The 14,293-nt window shown below is 41.2% G+C and overlaps 1 protein-coding gene across 2 annotated transcripts in view; it reads left to right on the top strand.

Moving 5' to 3' along the window:
• PTPRG (protein tyrosine phosphatase receptor type G) overlaps positions 1 to 14,293 on the top strand; it is a 589,008-nt gene that overhangs the window by 487,473 nt on the left and 87,242 nt on the right. The window contains exons 11-12 of one of the 2 annotated variants that reach the window (XM_030569843.1): positions 2,591 to 2,640; positions 5,177 to 6,095. In XM_030569843.1, the coding sequence (XP_030425703.1) occupies positions 2,591 to 2,640; positions 5,177 to 6,095 (969 nt within the window). The remainder of the gene's footprint in view (positions 1 to 2,590; positions 2,641 to 5,176; positions 6,096 to 14,293) is intronic. The other variant, XM_030569844.1, reaches the window with a different exon arrangement.

The raw sequence follows: 14,293 nt of genomic DNA, 5'->3' as shown, positions 1-14,293 counted from the left end.
TATAAACAGTGCCAGTTTCCAACTCTGATCAGCTGAGGCTAGCAGAACACTCATTCAAAAGAGAAGGGTTCGTTGACAGACTGTTCTCAGTGATAGGTTGTAATTACTTCCCCTCTCCACTGAGTGATCTTTTAGAACCTGGATTTGATGATCTCCAGCGCATATAGCAAGTCCCTTTTATTACTCAGGTTTTCCAGGAGAAGGCTATGAGAATCCTTTGTTGGTATTGTACCAATTTGTTCGTTTTATTTTTTTATTTAATTAGTATGTTTACATTTTTATCTGAGTTTAGAGCATGCATGTCGGTACCTTTTAGAAATCTGACTGAATATAAATATATGTAACCTTATTTGAAATAAGCCTTTAGCTACCCAATTTAAAAAATAAATCAAAGGTAGCATAGCCCACTGATGTGGACCCTAAGAATTACTGTAGCTGTAATGCACATGTAGCAAGGATTAGGTCTGGTTAGTGTCTGTATGGGATGAAGGATGGCCCAATCTTACCAAGACAACAGTGTGCACAGATTCTTACTTCTGAACACAGTCTCATTGATTACCAAAACAAAGATACTTTAAATCAGTGATAAAAATTGTCACACTCTCATCTCTCATACATTTCCGTTTCAATTACTCTGAGTAGCGTGATAAGTCTGAGACTAGGAATACAAGTTATTATTTATAATATTTATAAATCCTAGTCCTAAGAAAAAGCAGAGTTAAATTACTTGAATCAGAAGTTATCCATTAAGTTAAGAGACATTTTAAGGGTGACCTTTGGTGAAATATGGGGGGTTCAAACATAGTTAATCTGATAATCCTTAACAGTTGAAACTGTCCATGAAAAGTCAGGCAATGGACACGATTCAATTCTCAGATCCACAAGGTGCCAATTTTGCCTCTGGTTCTAAGGGGACCAGACAGCAACTGTGAAAAATGGGGACGGGGTGGGGGATAGTAGGTGCCTATATAAAACAGAGCCCTGAGTATCTGGACTGTCCCTATAAAATCAGGATATCTGGTCATCCCACCTCCAGTATTATGTTCTCACTGCAAGTGCCTCATTATCTATCACCAGTGTGGAGGGGGAGGTTCTATCATATCTAATATCTAATAAATGTATCCTGTACACTTCACTGTGGTATCTGAGCGCCTGGATCTGTGGGGAGAGTTTTGGTCTTTAAATGCCCAGCAGGATCAGAAGTTTGTGTACTGGGGACCTTTCATCTCAGCTCTTTAAGCTAAGGGCGAAAGGGACTGAACCACTGAAACTTGACCAAGATACTCATTTGATTATAGGCAAAAGAGCCTTTTGGACAGCTTCCCAGTTACACTAAGAGATCTATAATGGAGGTTACACACACACCAGTATGGCAATGGCAGACGTTGATGTGTTTCCCTCCTTAGCCATTTCCCCTCACTCCTCCAAAAAAGTAGGGCAAGTTCTTCCAGTTTTACACAGGCTCCAGAATATACATTTTAAAATAACTCCTCAGAAGGTATCATCACACTGTATCTTGCTTGTTGGAATTGTTTGGCTGTTTATGCTAATGCTAACCTGCATTCTTCTAGAAGTTTAAGCTGATAGAAACTCAGATTGGTGGTGTGTATATGTGTGTGGGGAGGGGTGAGGGAACAGTACATTGGGATGGTTAAATGTAATTTAATTTGTCTAGCAGATGATTACAATTTATATTTCCTTCACTCTTTACAAACTAGTAATTATAAATAAATAAGAAAACACGAAAAACCCTGTTTCGTGATGGCTGGCAGTGTTTTAAAGCATTCAAGTTTTATTTTGAAACATTGCTCACTCACATACACACTCTAAACAAACTATAAATACGTACCTAATTACAAACAGTACATGGCATGTGGCATGGCAGATGAACCTGAAATACATTTCTCCCCCACTATCACAAATAAACAACTTGAGGGATGTATAATTGCTTACGACAAACCCAGTTCCTTAACTTCAGCCACTCTAATATTAATTCTGAATACCAGGGACTAGAATCTATTTCATTACCAGGGACTAGAATCTATTTCATTTATATCAGCCTAAATTGAGATGAACACAGCTGTAATATGTTTTAAGGTCAGTAGACATTATGAACATTTAGTCCGACCTGCTGCATAACTGGGCCATAGATTTTCACCTAACTTGTGGGTGAGTAAGAACATATATTTTATGGCTCAGTAGGCAAAAGCCAACATTTTCAAAGCAAAGTGGTTAATATAAGGCTTGTAAATCCATATTTAGGCACTAATATGGATTTAGATGAATTTAGGCACCTTACCTTGAAAATCTTGGCCTGACTCTCTGTTTACACAGGAGTAATTGGGACCAGAATTTGGATTTGGTTGTACATATCATGCCACTTCAGCCATTTTTTACTCATCTGTGATTACCATCTTATACACCAGCCACTGTTTCCTCTATAGTAATCCCTAGGCACACTCAGTAGCAATGGCTCTCAAGGTTTTGAAATTTTTAGATGCCTTTAATTTCTGAGAAATTGTTTAGCAAGAATAACTGCATTTTTTCAGCTTCATGACCCACATAAAAAATATCCTTCTTTGTTTCCCAGCTAACACTACTCGAATATTCGAGGGGACCAGAATTGTTAAAACAGGAGTGGTAAGTAGTGGACATAAATCAGTGCAGCAAATTTAAAAGCAGTTGTAAATTGTGCCATAATACCCACCAGGTGGCAGCATAATGTTGTAAATCTACTGCAGTGATTTGGGAGGGTGTTATTTTATTTAAATCCTGAGCAAAAGCTTTAATAGCCTGTTTCCACATATGGAATAGCTTTATAGCTTCATGATTCTGTAAGCTTTCTTTGGAGAGAAAATATGTAATCCTAATGATGACTGAGAATATGCTTAATTTCTTTTAATAACTAAATGAATAGAGAGGTTCATGCAGTAGGAGCCAGGCAGTGTTTTGGCATATGGCATCTGCAGTCTTCCAATGCTGTGGAAATATCTACTTGTGTAAATTAGGCCTTAGCAAATTATTTATTTTAATTCTTTATTTTATGTTACTTGAGGCTATAAATATTAACTAAGGTGAACTTTCAACAGCTCTTCTAATTTCGTATTCCAAAATCCAGAAAGTGCAATATGCAAATATATTTTACACCACTTAAAAATGCTCAGTTTTAGTTCTGAAAGAACATAGTTGTGGTCAGTGCTGTAATGCCAATCACATTTATGGAATTCATATTAAAGAACGTAGGCTAAGTTCTTTATTTCTGGTTTCACTCAGTCCCATTCTGAATGGTAATACCCCAATAATACAGGCCTCAAACAAGAATGATTAACATTTTAACATTTTTCATGAATAATGTAGAGATGTACAAAATCTGCTGCCAACTTTTACTATTTCAGCCCAGCTCTAACGGCAAATGCCAGAGAAAAGCACATGTCTCAAAGCTATAGAGGTTAAGATAGGTAAGCATCCAAAAGTTCAGATGGTCACTTAAAGTTTGAGCTCAAGATCTCAGAAGAACAGGCTCTCCCTTGAGATCTCCAGTTCTTTGTGATTGCAGCTGGGTCAGAAAGAACATGAGAGCAGTCTTTCTTGTTTTGCTGCAGCATTTCAATTTCCTGGCTTGGCTGAAAACAGGAATAGCAAGGGGATGCAGAGTATTATGACTAAATGTACTAAACTTTTAAAACTCTAAAAATATTTAGGGTCGTAGACATTTTATGGGTTGGGGGAGGGTTCAGATCAGTGCCTATGTTTCCCATGTTTGCTGTTCCTCATAAATGCATTTGCAGCATAACCTCCAGTTTGTTTTTGTTGATTGAACTGGTAACACGAAGCGTATCATGGGGTACTGTCCTGAGCACAGAACTAAATTCTAATCCTGGCTCTTCCACAGAATTATTCTGTGTCTTTGGACAAATCAGTGAACGTCAGTGTCTTTAGGATGATCACCACTACAGGCAGCCACGGTTACAGTGAAATTCATCTAATGGTTTTCAAACGTTTAGCCATGTTTTAGTCTGGATAGATCATGTGTGTACAAAGTTGATCGTTTTAGGGTTGCTGATCATCTTGCAGTACAGCCCAAGTAGCTGCAACTCTGGGTCAGAATTCGGCCCCAGCTGCATTGGGGAAATAAACTGTACCAGCCCTTTTCCTCCCACAGACCCCCACCCACCCCCCCCCACGTGCGGCCATTGCTCTGAGTTGCAAGGGCAGAGTGCGCTGGGCAGGATTGGTAGAAGCAACTTGTGGCGGTGACTAAGGGCTGGTGATGGTGGTAGCCAGCTCAGGGCAATAAGGAAGCCTTGCATGCCCTCATACTGCCCTGCGTGGTGCACAGCCAGGGTCTCAGTTGAGATCTTTCGAAGGATGATGATGCCAAACTGTGCCATAATGCCAAACCTTAGCAGAATAACGCCAAGCTATGCAGGGTAACTAACAAAATTAGGAAATAATTGCAACTGAGACCCCAATCCTGCAATCAGATCTGTATGGAAGGACCCCAGGACTCTTTGTGAGAACAAGGGATGCCCCATGTTTGGATCCAGTTGCAGGAACTGGGCCCATTATTACAAAATTAGGGGCATTATAGTAGCTGCTGCAACACAGCTTTTATTTTAAGGTAAAATGTACATGATTTCACATTTTAAACATTTTTTAGTCTTTGATTTAGAGAATTGGCATAGTGAAAGTCATTAAACTTTTAAAAATATATACTCCCTCCCCCCCTCCCAAAAAGGAAATATTCTTCAAAAGTCACTAAGGAAGGGAAGAGGTTGAGTATAAAATGAAGATAAGAGTAATGAGATATTGCTATAATTGTTGTTTGGAAATGGCAAATGCAAGAACATTGACTCCTCTTGGGAATGACTACACTGCAGTCAGAGGAGTTACTGCAGCTGGTGTAGACATAACTCAAGATCGCGTTGATCTAGCTAGAGTCACATTAGCAGTGAAGCCATGGCACGGCTGCTTAGGTACCTACCCAAGGTCCCACGTGGGGTTGTACAGTTTGTGTACATCAAAGCTAATTCGACTATGTGGTCTGATCGCACCTGAACGCACTGTAGACATAATCTGTGTCATTTGCCTTGTGACTTTTTAATGCTTGTGCTTATACTGTTTCTGGGTAGATTTGACTCCAGTTTGTATAAATATACTTGTCTCATTTGAACAGAATAATGGGCAGAATGGAGTGTTTGGAAAGAAAAAGAAAACAAAAGGAAAAAAAAGCCGAGGTAGCATATCAGTTACCCCTACTGACACTCTCTCTGGTGTGTTTTCTTCCCTTGTCCCCTCTGGTGGTCTCTTCAAGCCTACAGCTTCTCCTGCTTCTTCAGCTGACATGGCTCCCATCAGTTCTGGATCTTCTACCTGGACTACTTCTGGTCTTCCTTTCTCCTTTGTTTCAATGGCAACTGGAATGGGACCGTCATCTAGTGGAAGCCAAGCAACAGTGGCCTCCGTGGTGACCAGCACATTGCTTGCTGGCCTTGGGTTTAGCGGTGGCGGTATTTCCTCCTTTCCTAGCACTGTGTGGCCAACCCGCCTTCCTAGTGCTGCTTCTACCAGCAAACAGTCAGTTAGGCCGGTGCTTACAACTCCTGAGGCTTTATCTTCTCCAGGACCAGACAGTGATTCCGCTCTGACGAAAGACAATGAGGGAGCAGAGGAAGGAGAAAAGGATGAGAAGAGTGAAAGTGAGGATGGCGAAAGGGAACATGATGAAGAGGGAGAAAAGGATTCAGAAAAGAAAGACAAGAGTGCAGTGACAGAGGCTGCCGAGGTACAAAATAACACACTAACGACCATTTCCCCTAATAGAACTGCAGAGGAGGAAGGAAATAAAACCATACCTGGTCAAGAGCAAAACATTTTCCCAACAGATAAGAGTCCTGAAGAAGAGATGGTTACTGAAACAGACACTCAGGCCCAACCTGTCCCCTCCACCCAAGTGCCACCAGCATTCACAAATGAACATTATGTAGGGCAAATCCCAAAGGGACCAGAGACAACATCAAGAAAAGCTTTTCCCAACGACCGTAGGTTTCCAGAGGAAAATTCATCGGATAACAGATTCATCACCATTAACCCAGGTGAGTGATCCTGGGGGAGGGATGAGTGGGAGCTGTGTTTACTGCCTTGTTTCAGATTCCGTTGAAAAAGCTATAGGGACCAGATTCCTCACTGACTGACACCCCACACGATCCCATTAGCAGCAATAGTGTAAAGCAGTGTAGGACTCAGCCCACAAATGATGTTAGAACTCTGGGGGTGAGGTGGGTGGGAAATACCCAGGGGAGGGAGTTTACTGTGTTAGGAAATTACCCAGCCTCCAATTAAAAACGTGTGCTTCGAGCTGAAAAATGAAGTTTGGCAAGAAATTAGCCTCCAATATGGTTGGCTGCTTTAGGAGTTTTGTTGTTAGAAATTAATATAGCTAACTGTAACTGTGAAATTGTCTTTGAACAATGGCCACTGTGTCTTATGCATATCTGTTTTTCATAAAACATTTGCGACATGTATAAAGTTATGTATGCGTAAGACTTTTTCACTGCTTAGCTCCATCATATCTGGCTGGCTGGCTTTCTCACCACGCACTCACAGGCCTCAGGCCTCAAGACTGATCCATGTAGATAGTCCTTTGTATTTCACAGAGTCCATGGAGTTAAGGGGGTTCTGCACTGGCAGTGTTACGTGGATCCAGTTACAGGTTTACCTTGGTCTACCTCTGAGGTTTTAATGAGATGACTGTCTGAGTGACTGTAAGATGATGTATGCTTGTTTGTTTGTTTTGTAAAAAATCAGTTTATTTTGCAGAACTATAGTATGTTCAGTAATTTTGCTTTTCCAGCAAAGCTGTTGTGAAGTTAGAATACTGTGAAAAAGCATCTTAAATATTTATTTCTCTTTTACATTTATGAAGATTAAAATCCAGACCTTTTATGCTAAGTTACAGCTCAGAATCAATTTTCACGGCTAAATTTTAAAAAATCAAAGCCCCCAATCCTTAATGATGTTTGTTATAGAAATGCTGATCCAACTATAATGCTGCGACTCAGAACTGTTCTGCAAGAAAACAGATTAGCAGCAGTGGAGCGGTCATGCTCTAACCCCAGTTTTGCTGACATTTTTTATGCAGAGTCTGCTGATTTTCTAGCTTGCTTTCTTCTACTCCATGGTGTCATGTGGTGGTTTTATTTAAAGTCAGCTCTTCCCACCATACATGCTTTAAAACACTTGCGTAGGCAACTTGCAAGACCCACCTTGCCATGTCTGCTTTTTGTCAGGATAAGCGTGCACTCTGGCTTTTGCAGTGCTGAGTCAGAGCTCAAGGTCGTAAGAATTGGGCATAGTGGAACCTCACTTCGAGGCCACCTGGCTTGCTCTGTGAAGGCAAATCTGCCTCTTGAATAGAGGCACTGGGTTCTTCCCTCCCCCTGCTTAGGAGTACCTAATGTCCCGATTTCCTCGAATGTCCAAATTTCATGTCTTTTGTGCAAGCTCTAGCAAGGAGCCTGATGGCTTACTGCCAGTGTAATGTAAATGAGAGAGGAAATGGACAGATGGCTCCAATGTCCATCAGAGGACATATGGTTTGTTATCACGTTAGTTTTTCTGGGGTGTGAGTAAAGGGAGGGGGTTAAGAAAAGATGGGAAAGAATGTGAGGAAGGTGAGAAAACGCTAATGCACAGCCATATTTTATTATGAATAGGACTCACTAGTCTGACATGGCTTGCTCCCACTCTGTCTGACACATGGAGAGCCCATATGCCTTGAGGAATCTCTGGAGGAAGGAGAGGAAGTAGCCCAGAAGCAGTCCAGGGAGTCCAGCATGGCTTGTGTTAATCAGTTACCAGGTCTGTGGGCATAGTTCACTTGGAGGTTGGCTGTGGGCTATCTGGAAAGACAGAACATGCAATGGATCTTCCTGGAGACCTGAGAAAAGGACAGCCAGCCTATAGAAGTCACAGCCAATATGGTTCTAGGTTTTTCTATGCTGGCGTGAGGGAAGTGACATCAGCTGTGTCCTTCATGTTCTGGCTCAGGATATCTGTAAGGAGAAGGCTGTGAGTCAGATTTTAGAGCCAAACTCGCCAGGGAAGTGATGAGTGACAAAGTTCCTGCCATTTCCCAGGCCGGAATCTTAATTGAGTCTCTGGTGGCATCACATACAGATTTATTCAAGAACAGGGGGTGGTCTAGCTTCTTTTCAACTTCATAGGCAGATGGTGTTAAGCTCCTAGGTCTTGAATCTGCAGAAGAAACATGAAGGTGAACCTTGAGGGACATGCAGAGACCTTTAAGGGCCAATTCACACCATTTTCCTATCCTAAGTTAGAGTCCCCTTTTCTTTCCCTGGGCTCTGAGGGGGAAATGTTAGTCTCTAATAGACCAGAGAATTTTTCACAAACCTAGTGACCATTGAGTCAATCTTTGGGAAGGACCAGGAGCAGCGCCAGGGTCATCTGCAAATTTGACACCACCAGCTCAGGATTAAACAAAGACTGTGAATGGCTTGCCAATTACAGAACCAGTTTCTCCTCCCTTGGTTTTCACACCTCAACTGCTAGAACAGGGCCTCATCCTCCCTGATTGAACTACCTCATTATCTCTAGCTTGCCTGCATATATATACCTGCCCCTGGAAATTTCCAGTACATGCATCTGAGGAAGTGGGTATTCACCCATGAAAGCTCATGCTCCAAAATGTCTGTTAGTCCATAAGGTGCCACAGGATTCTTTGCTGCTCTCTTATTCTCTTCATCCTGGCAAACCCTTCATTCATGCAAAGAGACTCCTTTGCTCATGAGACTCCTTGCATGAGCAAACACTGGTTTGCAGGACTTAAGTGGCTTTTGGAGCATTGAGATAAGCATGTCATTAGATCAAAGTTTGTGAAACTTAGCATCCTGAGGTGGCTAGTGTGGAAGGAAGTATATTAAAGCATTGCTGAGAACTAGTACAGGTAAAAAACGTGCAAAGCATTCCCAAAATGTGCAAAAAGGAGAGTTTTTGCAGTTGATTATGGTCTCTAGAGGACAAAGCAGCTTTTTTTAGATACTTCATTTCTACAGTGAACCAGAAAAACTAAATTTGCTGTGGGTTATTTTGATGGGGTTTTTGAGTGGAAAATTGTATCGTTTTAAAGAGTAGAACATTGTTTTATAACAATGTACACTTGCAAAATTAATTATAGGGAACCAAATTAGCAGTGCGTAAGGAGATAACTGAAAAGGAGCAGCACAGCTGACTAGAGGAGAATAGGAACACATGAGAAATTATGGGGAAAGAGAGGCCAATTCGTACAGGAAGGCTCATTTTCTTTCAACATATACACATACCTTTCCTGAGGCCATGTCATTATTTTCTGAATGGCATTGGCCCCCTCATCTGGTGTTATTGGCCGATGTTAATGGTTCCTTCTGCTATTGAGTGCTTGCTCACATGCTCCTGTTTCAGTTTTTTGCTCATCCCTCTCTATTGTGTTTTTTGCCTAATTGTATCTTGCTCTGCAACTGTAAAATAAACAGCTGTTCAGAATTATTCAGGATTTTTTAAATCGGGAAATTAGAAGTGAGATTCTGCACAAAAAAGCATGGTTCAGTCTTGACATGTAATTGCCAGTATTAACCAACAGAACTGATTTGCCATGTTGGAAGCTTAAACAAATACTATTTGATACAAGATAATATATTAGGGTGACCAGATGTCCCGTATTTTATAGGGTCTTTTTCTTATATAGGTTCCTATTAACCCCCACCCCCTAACCTGATTTTTCACACTTGCTGTCTGGTCACCCTATAATGTATTCACTTTCCACCTCTGTCATCAACAAATTTAACATATTTCCAGTTGGTGCTTTAGACTGGATCATGAGCATAGCTTGAAAACAATATAGATCTAGGCCCCAACCCTGTGGGATTCCATTTTGTAGGAACTGCTCCCTATTCCCTACAGGGTTAACAAAGCTTCACACAAGTTTGCTCACAAGAGGGCTTTATAGCGAGATCATGTCATGCATTCTAAACCTTATTTAATTTCAATATAAGACTTCAGTGCTTTGGTTTTCAGAACAATCTTCACTGGGGCTGAGGTTACAAAAGCCTTTTGGGGATAATCTCACTAGGATAATTAAACATCTGTGTAATTCTTTTTCTTCATATGTGCAAGAATTATCAAGTTGTATTTTCATGCAACTCTTGACCAGTTTTGCATGACAGATTATAGAAGCATACAGTAATAGGGTTTGAATGCTGGTAAATAGATGTACTGGATTACACGAGAAGATCTTATTCAGAAGAACAGTGTGAATTCTGATTACTTGACATTATGGTTATGGGTGATCAACATCAGTTTATTAAATAATGAAATGGCATATTTAAGAGTTATAGCAGTCAATAGGAATGAGCACTGAAGAAGTGCCTATAAATAAATAAGTAAAAAAAATTCTGCATGACATTTTTAAAACTTCTCACATTTCCACACTTAGAATGACTGACATTATCTCTGAGTGCTATTAACTGACCATTGCCTTTCATTTGAATGAGTGGATGATATGAGAAAGCTCTGCTGGGACAATGACATTTTGTTGGATTCAGAACATATCTATTGTCTTGGTTATCTGTATCTAAAATGATATGACAAACAGAACTTTGTCTCTGCGCTGGAGGTTTATGCAGTGTCAAGGGATAATAAAGGGAAAGTTTCAGCAAGGCATAGGTAAGGTAGGTAATATATTACCAGCAACTATTGCTTATTGTGACAAGTGGCATTACTTTTGGAGAATAAACATTTTTATATTCTCAGGGAGAAAGCTTTAGAGACTAGAATTTTCCGACTGTAGAATTTCTCTTTCTCCCATTGACCTTTGTCAATAAATCCCCATGCCAAAGCACCCCTTTGTTGTCTCTCTGTCCAATTTCCTGTGCCAGGTCCTGAAATAGATGAAAGTGCTGAATAAGTGTTTCTCAAGAAAGTGATTGTTATGGATACCTACACCCTTTCGTACACTGAGAAATGGATTTTAAACTGCCTGAGCTCAAGTTGTGTAGGACTTCCTGAAGCAGATATGCTATTATAGTTTTTATTTCTTCCTACTGGGATGAATTCCAAGCCAGTAAAAGGCAAACTGAATTAATTCAACAATGACATATGCCACTGGAAACTGTTTACATTTCTTAGCAAAATTGGAGTTTCCTCATCCATGGTTTTTGTTTTTTTTTATGCTGAAGTAAGGCATATACTGGGCACAGTTACAACAAGGATACATTATTTGCTCTACCACTGCTTGGTGTTTTCAGTTTAAAAATGAAAGATTGAAAGGCCAATTTTAGCTAGAGTGCAGAGAAGTATAAAGCTCTGTATCCTTCTTTTCAATGTATCAGTTTCTCAACATTTTGTTCATGTTACCCAGCATGCTGTCTTTTAATCTGCTTCCCTTCTCCTATACTGAAGGAGGCACCTGCTGGCAGTCCAGATGTACTGCTAAAGTCTTCTAGCATCAGCAGTCATCTTATAGCAACTTTCGCTGATGTTTTTCTTTCAGTTCACTCCAAACACCGCTTAAGCAGTGAAAAACACTTAGTTTCTTTTCAAAACCAAGAAACTAGTTTTTTCTCTAGTGGCGGATTGTTGCTTGGCCATTTCCACTTGGAATCTCAGCCATCAGCATCAATGAATTGTGCTCGCTATTCTACCTTTTGACATATTGAACCCTTTCTTCTTTTCACATCTGTGGCAAGATGGGTATGAGAGGTCAGATAAGCACAATCTCCCCGGTAGAATAAATAAAAGAAATATCATGAATATTACAAAAGTATTGTACTTAATTGTGGTGTGTCAAAACTGTGTTTGCTAAGGGATGTGAATTATTTCATGCAAACTAAAATATACATTTTTATGCCAAAGCGTAAAGAGAGGATCATGTATGGAACACTCACCTTGTAGGAGAGAAATGAAGTAATATTCTGTCTGGCTTGGGGTTGCTGGTGGTATTTCACTTTCCTAGTAAGTTTTAATGGGCCATACGTTGTAATGTACTGTAAACGGGTGGGGACTCACCACCCGCGCACCTCCTGCTGGTGACTCCGGGAATTAGCTTGATTCCAGTGGAGTGCCCCCTCCTAGTGGTGTCCCGTCCATTGTTCTGCCCTCTACTCTCCACTGCTGTCACTGGACCCGCATTGCTCCCTGCTCGGTGGCATTCTCTTCGAGGCCACTGCCCTCCGGCAGTGTCCCTTAGTCCATCTGGACCCCATTCCGGGGATCAATGATCAGCAGTCCAACATTCCAGCCACCATATGCAACCACACACCCCAAAGTCTAATCCCTCTTGTCAGGGATCGGGCGTAGTCTATAATGGCCGCTCCCTACGGCTAATGGCTGGGTGTACTGCAAGGAGGAAGGGGGGGACCCGCCCTCTACTCTGGGTCCCAGCCCAGGGACCCTCAGGGTCAGCCTCGCTGTCCTCTTTCTCTCCCCTCCTCTGTCTGTTCCCCTGGGCCGCTTCCCCTACGGCCCCTTGCACCCGCTAGGCCCTTCCCTTCAGGGCCTGCAGCCTGGCGGCTATGGGCTAGAGCCTTCTAGCCTCCCTGAGTCTGCCCAGCACTGTACTGTCCATGGTGCTAGTCTCCCCCTTGGAGACTGACCTTCCCCTGTCGAAGGCTTGGGACAGACTGATCGCTCCTGCTCTGGGCAGCCTTTATGTATGGGTAAGCCTGGCCCTGATTGGCTCCCCATAAGCCCTTTTCTGATTGGCTCCCAGGCTACGCAGGCTCCCTGGCCTGCCACAGCCCATCCTCCCAGGGAGTGGGGCAGTCCGCCCCACTACATGTACTCTTCAATAGTACACACACACACACACACACACACACTTACTTAATTTTTGTTAGTGATTTGAGTTCCACTGATGAAAAGATTTTTCTTGCTCTGAACTACTAAATGAAATTAAATACCTTAATAGTGGTATATTGTTAGTATATTGCAATGACTAAAGCATACAATGTGAAATAGATTATAAGCTTTAATGTATAGTGCACACATATTCTAAATAAAAACTCTGAATAATGTATCTGAGACAAGTTAGTGCAAAGCTGGTGCCCTCTGCAACATTTGTTCATTGAGGTTAGAGACTAGGAATGATACTGGCTATTCATCTCTCTTGTGATCAGTTCTGCACTCGGTACACATTCACTTCCCCCTAAACATCCCTCTGATTAGCACCTCATTTAGGCTTGGCTGCCAAAGGTCATTACCTCCATCAGCCTACTTCTTAAAACTAGAAAGATTTCTTGCTGGGCTTGCAGCAGCCTATGGTCTTGCTCTGTTTTCAGCCGTCTGGCAAAAGCATTTACAATTAACCTTTACTTCTGTGTTGTTTTACTCCTGCCTATGGAGGAGTATAATCTAAATGCTATTAAAATAGAGTATGGCTTCATATTATGTGACATCTAATTATCTCTGTTTTGCCTACCTGTGGTGAAAAGGCAATTATTTTTCTCTGGTAAGATTTGCTGCTGTATCAGAAGAGATGATAATACAATACAGAACAAGAGCATGGAATTGCTCTAGTCAGAGAAAACACATGGCGAGGTGAGAATAAATAAACAAAAAGTCAAGTGTGTATTTTTCTATCTTTGTTCAGATCTGAAGCCATTTACAATCTTCCTTACACTGCCACTGCTTATTGATATTTGCGGACCAGCCAGCAGGATGTTTGAGTAATGCAAAATGAATGACAGAAACTGCACCCAGTAATTTTTCACTTAAGCTGTTGTGAAAGAAAGTTTCACTTTTCAACATTTTGTGAATTTGCATAAGGTAGAGGGCTTTTTGAAATACGGAATGGTCCTTAAAATGCAAGTTTTTATGGAGTGGGGTCCCTCTTGTCAGTATATGTGTATACAGTTTCTAGAACAGTAGGTCCCAATACCTGACTGAGGCCTGTACTTTTGTGTATGCAAGGCCCTATCATCCTAGTGTTATTTCTGCTGACTCATCCTGATATCAGCTGCCAGGATCTTGCCATAGTTTTATATAAAACCTGAGAAGTAAGGATTTCCACAGTGAATTGCAACAGGTTCCATCTGTCCACCCATTTCAATAATCAGTGTTCTAAAAGTACCTTCATATGTACTAACTCAACAGACCTTAACAATTCACCGAACATTATGACGTGCTACGGGATGAATAACATGTTGAGGTTTTTTCTAAGTGCTATTATTACAATAGTGCATACATTGAAGTACATTTTACACAGAGCTTCGTAAAAGAGTGAAACGCATTCCCTGCC

The sequence above is a fragment of the Gopherus evgoodei genome, chromosome 7 (genome assembly GCF_007399415.2).
Source record: "Gopherus evgoodei ecotype Sinaloan lineage chromosome 7, rGopEvg1_v1.p, whole genome shotgun sequence".
Classification (NCBI taxonomy): Eukaryota; Metazoa; Chordata; order Testudines; family Testudinidae; genus Gopherus; species Gopherus evgoodei.
This window is presented reverse-complemented; position numbering and strand designations above follow the sequence as displayed.